General features: G+C 34.3%; 1 protein-coding gene across 1 annotated transcript; it reads right to left on the bottom strand.

Annotated features, from left to right (window-relative positions):
• Positions 1-4,799: 4,799 nt before the first annotated feature.
• LOC114715595 (TMV resistance protein N-like) lies at positions 4,800-9,336 on the bottom strand. Its single transcript, XM_028900456.1, has 4 exons — positions 8,846-9,336; positions 7,756-8,443; positions 6,942-7,235; positions 4,800-6,248 (listed from the first exon to the last, which is right to left on the bottom strand). Exons 1-4 carry the CDS (start codon positions 9,334-9,336, stop codon positions 4,800-4,802), a joined length of 2,922 nt encoding a protein of 973 aa, XP_028756289.1.
• Positions 9,337-12,241: the final 2,905 nt, after the last annotated feature.

Here is a 12,241-nt window from a genome sequence, read left to right as displayed (position 1 = left end):
GGTAATTTAGTTTAATAATAATGATATTATGATTGTTCAGTATTGAAATTAATTTTGTTATTTGGAGTATCAAACTATCTTCATTCTTATTTTATTATTTGGACTAATTTAGTTTATTTTGGATTTTCAGGAAAGTAAATTTAGTAGGTGATTGGATTGCTGATGTATACCCCAATTAACGCTTTTTATGTTCTTTTAGTGTGTGCTGTTGAACTTATTTATTTTTGATGCTTTTGTTTCACTGCTTTAATGTGACTTCATTCATACTTTTTTCACATTTTTTTTAATTGTGCTTTATCGTCTTCATCACTTCTCTCTCTTCCTCCTGCTTACAACAATATCTCTTCTGTGGTCTTTCATGCTCTCTTCTCGGCTCCATGTTGCTCTCTAATTTCCGGACCACATATTATTACATGAGTCTCATTAATGTTGTGTATTTAGACATTGACTAGAAACAAAGTTTCTGTCATGTTAATTGTGTTGTCAAACTTCTCATTGAGCTTTATTATATTTTATATCGTGAATTGGACAAAAATTACTGAAATGTGTACTACCCACCAATCAAGATTGTGGATGATCAATATTGACACTAAAGGATATCAATATATACATCTTTGGTTGATATCTAAGTTAGTCATGTGCTTGTTACATTCTTAACTTTTGAATCTTTTTTTGCTAGCTGATGTTAGCGTTTCAATTACGGAAAATGATTAATACGACTAATCCGTACTACTCTTTCTGATTTTAGATATAAGACTTATTTTATAATATAAATTTATATTAAAAAATGGGTCTTATATTTAAAACCAGAAGAGTAACTGTTAAACTCATGGATCTGCGTATGTAGATTGTTAGCCGATGGACTGGACAAAGAATGGAGAAAATTTTTCCAAGTGTTCTTTGCAACACAATTAGCAAAGAATTACGAGGAAGCTTCTGGGTTTACTCCAATGCTATTCCCCCAACTTTCAGAATATACTAGCCGCGTTTTGGAAAGTTCCTAAGGTATCTTGCAAATATCTATGGAAATTAAAAGTTTTCCCTGAAATGCCTTGAGTATATTGAAATTATTTTTTAAAAAATTAATTTTTATTACTTTAAAAATTTGTTATTTAATTATTTAATTTTTAAGTGACGAAGAAGTAATGATTTTTTACTTAATTAGATATTGAAAATTCACCGTCTTCTCAAATTGGTTCTCATTTTATTTTATTATCTAAGTTTAGAATTTGGCAAATAACTAGAGTGTAAGTGAAATATAAGGTGAGATCTTGTATCTAAAAAACAAATATAACTGAGATCATGAGGTAATGTAATGATCAATTCCAAAATATCTCAACACAATATAACCATCAGTATATATTTAATACTCCTCCGGTCCTTAATATAAGACCCATTTAACTAATTTGATTAGATTAAGGAAGTTAGGTAAGTTAGTTAATTATAAGAAAAGTGACACATTTTTCCTAAAATACCATAATCAACTTTTTTAATACCCCATTTCTCTCTTCTATTTGATTATGGTTGAGGGAATATTTATAAGGGTAATTTAGAGAAAATTGATAAATATGAGAAATGGGTCTTATATTTAGGACCAAAACCAACTCAAAAATTAGGTCATATATTAAGGACCGGAGGAGTATTAACAAAGGAAAGATATAGAGGAGAGGGAAAGAGACGGAAGTTACAGAGAGAGGATTCCCTTCTCACTAACCCTCCTCCGCATATATAGCGCTGCTTTCATATTGTTGAGATTCCATTCGTGTTACTGCTAACAGCATCATGCAAAGGCACCACATTTGTTGGGTGATCGTAAGCCACGTGTCCTTTTTGGGTCCCACTAATATTCAGCAGAATCATAACAGATAATTACATCATTTTAATTTTCACATTCTTGAACGTTATATAAAGTTTAATTAGTATCTATGATCGATGTCGGGAAAGCAATGTAAAATTTGTATGGGTCCATATATATATATATATATTGTGCCGTTGTGATTCTCTTTATTTTTTGATAATAGCAATTTCTTAACTTCAAAATACGGGGAATTGTCAGGGTCACATACTCACACCTCTGAAACATAATATACACCGCCAACAACAAAACGCTCCTATCCCATTGGATGGAGTTTGAAACACAAATTTTATTTTTCTTTATTTTCATTATTTTACCCAATTAAACTAAATAAATTAAAAATATTTAATTTATTTTTATAACATATCAAACGCAATTATTTTTTGATAAAAAATATTTTTTTTTTCATTCTTATAATTATTCAGATTCTCATTCTCACTTCACTCATTTTTATAAACCCAAATAAACATAAATCAATTGTTCACATTGTGTGAAGAGTAGTCTCAGCTTTGTTTGGGGTCGAAAACAACCATTGTTCTCCTAATCTACGAACAAACACCACACATGCAGAGATAATGGCTCAGATTGTCCTCTCACTTTTGATAACCACATGCCAGCATGATTACTTGAAAATGAAATTAGAAGTTTATGGTACAAACAAATATACTAATTTGGCTTCAAATATCTGAGAAGACTACAGAATGGCGATCACCAAATGATAAATAGGATAACAAAAATTAATACAGCTTTCACTTTGGAACATCTGACTCGTGCAGCACAGAACACAAAACACTACAGTTGAAAGAGGCTCACAAAAAATGTAATCATCACATCATGCAAACAATCACACTTCTCAGTCAAGAGATGGACTATGGGGCAAGCATCAATAAGAAATCACCTATCAAAGAAATGTAATGAGTCGCCATATTTTACCCAAAAAAAAAAATACAATTGGAGGTTCACAAAGACAATTTGAAACGAAAGGCTTCTGCCAGTTTAGTATATCCCTCGGACATGCCTAACTACAATCAACCAAGAGGAAAAAATCATAGAATAAGCAAATGGTAGTCTAGCAGGGAGTTGCCTGTCCCTAGCACTCCATGTATTTTTCCCAACTTCAGGCCTCCTCAATTCAAATAGATTAGGCTTCACATGAATGGAGTATGCAAATAGCACACCTGAATTAGCAATGCTGCTGCAAATTATCTTCCGTGATGACTCGCTCTTAACTTGAACAAGCATATCAGTTTCTGCAAAGCCTCCGGCTGTGACATGTGTAGCATCAGGGAAGAAACCTTCTTTTGGTTGTACAGAAAGAACATCTAAACAATATGAGAAGACTGCACTATAAGCATTGCTGATTCATTGGACAATGAGCCCTTCTACTCTGCTTATCCGGCAAGCGATCTGTCAAAAATAAGCACAGAAAAAATGAACAGAATCGGTGAATGAAATTGAAACCAACAAAATATAAGATTTTATTCACATGCTTAGCAAGGGATATACAAATTGTCTCTAAAGAAATGATGTAGAAATAAAATCCAAGGACACACCTCGACAGATTGGTAATGCCCCAGTGGAGGCACTGGCTGCATGCATGTGAGGACTCAGCATAAACATAGATCCATTTCTTGAGCAATTTTTTCACATATGGTTTATTCACAGAATATAGAAAGAGACTTCTGCAACATATAATACAGAAAGCAGGCATCAGTTTGAAAATTTTGTAACACAAAGAAAGATGTTAAAATCTAAATGCGTATGGTTTACATATCTAGCGATGACCAAAACGAGCAGGGGAATCATGGACAAGGAAAATGCCCTTCATATTTAACATGGCTCAAAAGAATGGGAGTTGGCAGTGATCAAACTAGTGACTAATTAGTAATTGGTCATAAAGACTTTAATACCATGTCATGGACAGGGAATATGCCCTTCATTAGCAATTTTGTTCAGTTAATTTCCTGCCTTTCAGTAGAAATCCACACCAACTACTGCGATCTGACCTAAAACAGAAACAACCAGCAAGAAAGGTTTTCACATAAAAGATAGCCAGAGAGTACTCCAGTTTCAAAACTAACAAAGTAATAATAGTTGACATACAAATTGAAGAATCAAATATTAGACACTCCCAATTCCGAGACCTCAAAGCCCAGCTGTAATTCTGTGGATTTCATAACCCAATGTAGCATGGCCAGCATCGTATCAAGCTGTGAGGAAACAAAGATGGCTGAGAATTGTGAACATATTTCACCTAGTAGTGCTAAAAATCAAAGTTTTGATGCTTCGACAAAACACAGAAGTATTGGATCATTAAGCTGCTTTTTCTACTTCATTGTTTGCAGTAAGCTGGCCACACATTCATATCATGGCAGACATTTATACCGGCAAAAAATGACCCAAAACTTTCACATATTCATATCATTAGCATTTGTACTCCAAGTGATACTTAAAACTCGTCCTGAAATTATATGGAACTCATTTAATAGAAACCTGGCAGAGTACATAAAGAATCTATAGCAAGCCTCATGATTCGGGAGAAGAAATCTCACCATTGACCCCAGATTTGACGGTATGGACGTAGGTACAGACTTTGATTTTTTAATGATAAATTTCTCTTGGCATAACAAAAGGCCATTTATCCTAAGTGTACCTAACAATGATAAAATCCGGCTCCTTTTACCATAAAAGAATGAATTAAAAAAAAAAAAAAGAAGACATTCTTGTCACTATTTCTCTTATATTTAAAGGTTAATAAATTTTATTCCCCATGATTGTAATTAGTTGGTACAAACCAAAAAGAGGTACTATGAACAAAAATCATATCTACCACTGCTCAAACAAGAGTACGATACCTTTTTGAAGTGAGTGGGATCCACATGTGTACGCATCATTCACCTTGGGAGCTTTAAAACTCAAAATCATTTTTCCAAATTCATCCAAGCTAGCTCCGATATTTGCGCTTTCGAGAGGCTGCTTCCATTGCATTAGAGCCCGGCTGATGAGGCAATGGCAATTGAATTTGTTTAATGTCACCATCTTGATATTCAACTGCAGATGTTGGGCATACTCCACACCTTTTGATCTCTGTTATTCTGTCATGATCCGAACGAACTTCGAATTTAACTTTAAGCTCCATGTTGCTCTGACCATTTCTTTTCCTTTCTTCAATTTTCCTTTTTAGTTCTCCAAGTGAATCAGGAACACACCAAAGAACAACATGCCAAAGATCAACATCCTTTGAGAACCACGGCGGACCCAGGTAAAGCGACCTTTTAGCGGCCCTGCAAGCATATTTACCATCAATAAACCATTTGGCATCAATGTTTTCTCCCACGGCTGATGGTAATTTAGAAAAGACGGCGCAGAAAATGAATCCCCCATCCTCAGAATTTGGAATCGAACTGAGATTCACAGACACCGAAGACCCTTTATCCCTATACATGAGCCACCTTGGAACTCTTTTTCCTGGATATTCCAATCGAGCATAGTCATAAGTGGCTTTCTTTATCCCAAGTAGCACTCTTGCCTCAGCATCTTTGATTGACCGTCGATTCAGCTTCTTGCAATTTGTGAATAAAAAGAGCGGACATGCCTTATCTTTTCCTTCTTCACCTTCCTTTGTCAAAGGTGAATATTGTATGGTCTCAAGGGATATGCAGTTAGGGGCAATCAATTGCAAGATAGAGGGAGGGAGCTCTGGTAGACAACGAAGCCTTTTACATCCATCCAGTCTAAGACATTGCAGGCGTGAAAAATGTTTGATGCTCGAAGGCAAGGTCTGCACACGAGACAGTGAGAGATCTAAGAAACGTAATGATGACAGCAACCTGATGTCATTAGGAAGTTCAGATAGTTCATTGCAATACGCAAGCCATGGACTTTCCAAAGCACCCATCTTATCACACTTGAACAGGAGACGTGATGCGAGCTCATTACACCCTCCAGCATCAAGATTTCGAAGGTCTCGCAGCTTAATCAACTTGTGAACGCTTGTCACATTTCCGCAGCCGAATAGAAATAATGAGCGAATTTTGCTGCGATGCCCACTCGATGAGCGCAACGCACCACTGATGGCAGTTCCTGAAAGATGTAAACAGAGATCTTCATTTTCTGAGGTCACTGAAAATTCCTCCAGACTTGAGCAATAACTTGCATCGAGCAGAATGAGAGATTGGAGATGGGTATCGCTTTTAAGGCTGGTAAGGGACGTGCACCCGTGTAGCAATAAAGCGCGCAAGCTGTGGAGAGATAAAATAGATGGATGTACACTCCGTAATTTTGAGCACCGCTCGAGATCAACCTTTTCAAGACGTGTGGCCTTGGAAAAATCTGAGAGTTCAATCAAGTCTTTTGATTGACGGAGCATAATTTTACTTAAGTTCACAAGATTCTGTGAAAACATAAATTACATGATAAGATTGGTGGCTAAAACCAAATTAAATTACTCAGCTATTTCTTTTTATAAGGTTCCGCTCCCTGTTTTCCTCAGAAAATTAGTTGAAATTAGATATTGTCAACAAATTTTACAACTTTTCATGATCTTAATCGATATTCCCTCCGATGGAAGATATCAAATAACTAAATCATATAACTTGAATAAAATTAGTTAAAGATAATAAATAATAAAAGAAAATGTAACTTATTTTCTTAAAGCACATTTGTTTATGAAGAGGATAAGTGAGAGAAAAAATATGTAGAAAAAGAAATATGAGAGAATAAGTGGGAAAAAAAAAGAATTAGAAAGATATATAATTAATTAAAAGTAAAAATAAAAATGATGTATTTAATGATTAGGTAAATCCAAATTATAACTTATATATATATATATATATATATATAAGGGCTTGAAGGATTTGATGCTTATAGTTTAACAGAAATGGTAATCTTTATAAATAAAGGTCATGGAGCTTAGCGTGAGGGTGAAAGACGAAGGCATTTATTTAGAATGGGTTACCAATATTTCATTGAATTTTGTAAGATATTTTATCTGGACCTTATAAAAAGCGCTGAGCGGAGCGTATTTAATAGAGATTTTCCAACTGATGTATTAACAATATTTTGTAAGAAAAAATATAAAATTCACCTGCACTCCATCCCAAAGTCTTGTCAATCTGCTGAAGGGCATTTCCAGTCGAACAAGACTTTCAGCCTTCAATGTCGCTGGTAATGACTCTAAAGGGCATCGCACCCAATCCAATAGCACGAGATTTCTTGACAGAAACTTCATGCCAGAAGCATTTAACTTGTTCCCAGGCTGTCCATTCAAATCTCCATAAACCTTAAGAAGCTTTAGATTGGGCATTGAATCAAATGCTTTAATAATTACCCACATCTCTTCAACTTCTGAAAGGTTAATAATCATGCCTTCAATACCTCCCTAACAAAGAAAAAAAATAATAATAGTAATAAAAATATTATATAAGTCAAAGGGGAATTTGGAATTCAACAATCTTTTGAATAAATAAATGTAGAAATTTCACACTTACCATTTTTTTCTTCAATATTTCAGAACTTTCCTTGAAAATCCAAAATATGTTGCACCACGTAAAATATTTTAATGATTCTTCACGAATAATTTGTTTACCCATTTGTTTTATCAGACTGTGCATACTTATTTTTCCTCTATCAATATTTAAAAGAGCTTTATCTTCAAGACTCCTCAATCCAATCTCGGTTGAATAATCGCATGCATCTAACAATTTTTTTACATCCTCAACATCATAATAATCATTGAAAAAACATGCGATATGCAAGAAAATTTTTTTTTCTTCCTCATCAAGTCCTTCAAAGCTCAATCTGAGGATATCATTGACTTTTGGACAAGGTAATTTTTGAAGCTTTTCCAATTGGCTTTTCCATGCTTCCTGATTTTTGCCATTCAAGAAGGAGCCTAGAACCTTTAGGGCCAATGGATTTCCACCTGCATATTCAGTCACTTCTTGTGCTAGCTTTCTTATCTTCAGGTCAGCATAGTCATTTCTAAAGGTATTGATGTAGAATAGATCAAAAGCTTCATCTTGATTCAAACAATCAAGAGCGTACATATCGACCACTTTTATACAAGCAAGCACTTGCCTATCTCTGGTTGTTATCAAGATTTTACTACCTAATCCAAATTCACATCTTCCAACTAAATTTTCTAATTGTTGAACATCATCAACATCATCAAGCACAATTAAAACTTTTTTCTGACGGAGCCTACTTATTATGGTATGAGGATATATTGCATTGCCAATGTGAGATTCTTTATCCCCTAATAACCTCCAAAGGAGTTCTCTTCTTAAAGCATCCATTCCATATTTCTTTGATTCTTCCCTTACGTTCAGAAAGCAAAACCCTTCATATGTAAAAAGCAATTTGTTAAATAATGCTTCTGCAAGAGTTGTCTTGCCTAAACCGCCCATCCCCCAAATTCCAATGAATTGACAGCCACCATTGTTTGAACCTTTGTCCAACAATGATTCTACATCTGCCATTCTTTTGTGAATTCCAATCAAGCCTTTTAGATAATATTCACTTTGATACCTAGGGCCCAACTTTTGCATGACTTGATTCACTATTTCTTTAATTAGCTCCGCTTCATCCCTACACAGCATTGAAAAAATAAAGAGGCACCAAATTTAATTAATACCACGTTATCTATTCACTTCAAATTTTGAACTATTTCTATTGACATGTAACTATGAAGATTTGCCAATTTTTAAAATTTCTTATAATAAAGATGACATAACTAGATGTATATGAAATTCTAGCTTCCTCTTATGGCTAGGAATGCATCGCCATTACCATAGTGAGACAGGGATTTAGATTAAAATATCACAATAGTAAATTGATTGACCCGGAGGACTGGTTAAGCATAGTGTACAAAAAAAGCTATTCTCTTTATGATCATCAGCGCAACTTCCATTAAATGCCTCAAAGATTGATTTAATTTAGCCCCAGGCAAGGAAGAAAATGGTAAGGGGAAGATCATAAATATGTAGTTACCTATTGAAGCTACAATGCCAACCGGACAAATTGGCGGCTTGAGTAAGAGCCTCCCTCCACTTTTGTAGTTGTTGATTGCTGATGTTTCTTTTGCGCTCATGTTCCTCAAATGCTCTCTCGTAACTCCAGGACTGCTTCCTCACATGTGAAGGATCCACTCTATAGAACACCGGCATAACAAAGCAACCTTGATTTTTGGAGCACTCTAATATTTTTGCAAGCTCCTTCAGGCACCACGTGGAAGATGCATAGTTTTCTGAGAAGATCACAAGGAATAGAGTTGAATCTTCAATGGCTTTCTCAAGAGACGGCCATACCTCATCTCCTTTCTCAAGTCTGTAGTCGATGTATGTATCTATTTGGTTTCTGCGAAGAGCTTCATGAAGGTGGCTTGTGAAGTTGAAGCGGGTGTCCTCACCTCTAAAGCTAATAAAAACATCATATTTCTTTGGAGATTGAGAAGATGGAGCAGAGGAAGAAGATGAAGCCATGTAAAATTGCTTGGCTATGATCTGAAAAAGAGAATTGGGACTGCTTTCAATTCTGATCTAACAACGATTGGGAATACGAAACAAACCGGCCTGAGAGGAATATATATAAGATTTTAGGGGAATAGATTGAGTCAACCAAGTCAATGAAAGATGGAACAAAATGAATAATAAATAATCATAATAAATTATAGATAAAAGCAAAGCTAACTTTTAGAGATTTATCATAGTATAGCTTCCATACGTGTGACTTCTGAGAAGTTTTCCATGGCCTGATTCTCAAATTTGAAATTTCAAAGAAACGCGGTCCTCCTACCCAATGAGTAGTGTGTGGAAAAGACAGCACTAAATGAAAAACATAGTACATAGAGTAAGGAAATTCCACTGACCCTTTCTCCAAAATGTCGATCAAATATCTTTGAGACCTTCACCCAAAGCTTTAATCAAATTTTCAAAGGGCTGCTCAAAAATAAAAAGAAAATCAAATTTCCCCAGAAATCATAAACGCCTAGGGTCAAATGTCCTGATGAAATTTGGTTTAATAAAGCACTATAATTACTCCTCTCTTACTTCCGTTGCAGGTTTAGCACTCTTCGCCTCTAGAAATACAAGATTGAACAAATACCTATTTTCTTGAAAAAATAATAACATATATTATTGATAAAGCCCAATTTTTATAAATTTTATCCCACATTAATTTAGGATTTAAATGATAATTTTGAGTTTAAACGAACTTTTTATGCATAATTGGATTAATTGGTTGATTTTTGGATTTTGCATAAAAATTGAGATTTTGGATTGAAAATATGAATATTTTGTGCTTTCCTATTTTTGACTTGGAATTAATTTTTCCTATTTTTTTGGAAACAAGTCTCATATTTTTAGAAAAACTATTTTTAGAAAGTTTTGCACTTTCTTGCCTAATTTTTGTGCAGATTTAATATTTAATTTTTTATTATATTTGGATATAATCTACATTAATAGATGCACTTAAATTCTTATAGGTCAAGAAAAGAGCATATAGAAAATCCAATGGTACAAGATTGTTTCTTGGGATTTAAGCACAATCCAATGGCTAATATCTAGTGGGTCAATTAATTACTAATGAGCTTAAGTTTTTGATCTGCAAAAATTTCCTTTTCTCTCATTAAACTATTTTCCTTATTTTGAGAGGAGGATTCACGCCGAAGAGGACACCACTTCCATCTCCATTCATTCAAGCACAATTGAACGCCTAAGGATATTTTTTCTATCCTCCTCCATTCAGCCACGCGGACACGATTCAACGTGAATTCCGACATGCCATATACCATATATTACATTCATTCCATAGTCACCAAAAGAGGGGGGCATCACGTTCTGTGACTCACCCAACTTTCATCATCATCATTCACGTCTCTTCCTTGATCCAATTCCCATCTCCACATCATCATCAACTTTCATCAATTTATGGCCAAAATATCACTGTCTTTCCATCTCCATTCACACCATCATCAACCCAACGTCAAATCTTCCCCTTTCACCACTACTCCTCTAGCCTCACGCCGTTTCCCATTTTTTTCTTTCATTCCATATCCACCCAACAATCGTCATCACCTCTCATCATCATCCATTTATTTTTTCTCACTACACGCACAACTCCTCACCATTACCTTCAATCAATTCATGGCTATGGCATCTAACAACCTTGGAAGAGGAGACAATTTGATGGAAGCTTAAGCTTCTTTGGGAAGCAACTTGGGAGGAGCATGGAGGAAACTTGAGCCTTGGGCTAGCACTTGAAGACCATAAGAGAGTGATGTTCCATTTATCTTTTTAATTCAAGGACTTGAAATTATTTAGTTTTAAATAATTTTAAGTTGTAATTTTGTGAGACAATTTAGTTTTAGATTGTCATCTTTATGCTTCGATCGGATTGATATTTGGATTTTATTTGTGTTGAGACACTTGTTGGAATTTATGTTTAGAACCCTTGCATTGTTAATTGAATTTATAATTGAGTTTTCATTATGAGTTTAATTATCAATGTGGTTTGAATTGCAAAATTTGGGTTCTTTTGCCTCTTAATTGTTTAATTAAGTTGGTTAATTGTCTAATTGTTTAATTAGATAATTTCAAACATAATTTTCCAAATTAATTTGAATTATTTTATTGGTTTTAATAAGCTTAATTAACTAACCTTACATTGTTATGAGTCTGTAATAGTTTAAGGGTTTTTGAAGTTGAGGGTTCCCTTTGTTTCAAGTAGGTAATTAAGTTTATTAATTCCACTCTCTTATCACTTCCCTTTGGTCTAATTAACTGATTAAGGTTATGAAGGTTAAATCCATACAAATCCTAAGTTGTCCCCTCTACCCTACCGAAGAGAACTTCTCAATTTTCACTTCTTAATTTTCTTTGCTCTTTAGTCAATTTTCTTCATTTATCATTTTAATTTCTTTCTTCAACCAAACAAACCCCCCCAAAATTGCATTGCAGTTATTTAGTTTAATTTAATTTTCATATAGATTTTAGGATATTTGCATTTTCCATTTAGAATTAGAATTTTGCATTTTAGTTTAGGTCCAATTTATTGCATTTTTTTTATCACCTGAATTTTTATCTAAAGAAACCCATAAATTGCTCCTTGGAAGTAATGACCTAGGTCGATCCTGAACTACAAATTAATTGGGACCTAGTTTAATTGAGTGCTTTAACGATAGAGGCATCATCAATTTTGGCGCCGTTGCCGGGGAGCAATGGTTAAACTTTAGGTTTGAGTTCTAGGTGATTTCTCTTGTTTTTCCTGCATTTTTTTTCTTTGCATTTTATTTTCCCCTTTACTTGTTTTATTTTCGGTTGATTTTGCTAATTCATCCTGCTCTGAAAATTAACTTTTCACTACCCAGATTTTTGTAAGATTCGGCTT

Source organism: Neltuma alba, unplaced genomic scaffold (genome assembly GCF_004799145.2).
Source record: "Neltuma alba isolate B1F8T4 unplaced genomic scaffold, ASM479914v2 tig00011601_pilon, whole genome shotgun sequence".
Lineage (NCBI taxonomy): Eukaryota > Viridiplantae > Streptophyta > Magnoliopsida > Fabales > Fabaceae > Neltuma > Neltuma alba.
Note: the sequence above shows the minus strand (reverse complement) of the source record. Positions and strands in the feature narration are given on the sequence as shown.

Excerpts from the sequence above, each read along its gene's own strand:
- LOC114715595 (XM_028900456.1), bottom strand. The coding sequence starts at position 9,336 with ATGGCTTCATCTTCTTCCTCTGCTCCATCTTCTCAATCTCCAAAGAAA. Across the intron at positions 7,236-7,755 it reads GAAATCCATTGGCCCTAAAG|GGAGGTATTGAAGGCATGAT; the intron begins GTTCTAGGCTCC and ends TTTCTTTGTTAG. Across the intron at positions 6,249-6,941 it reads GACTTTGGGATGGAGTGCAG|AATCTTGTGAACTTAAGTAA; the intron begins GTGAATTTTATA and ends ATGTTTTCACAG.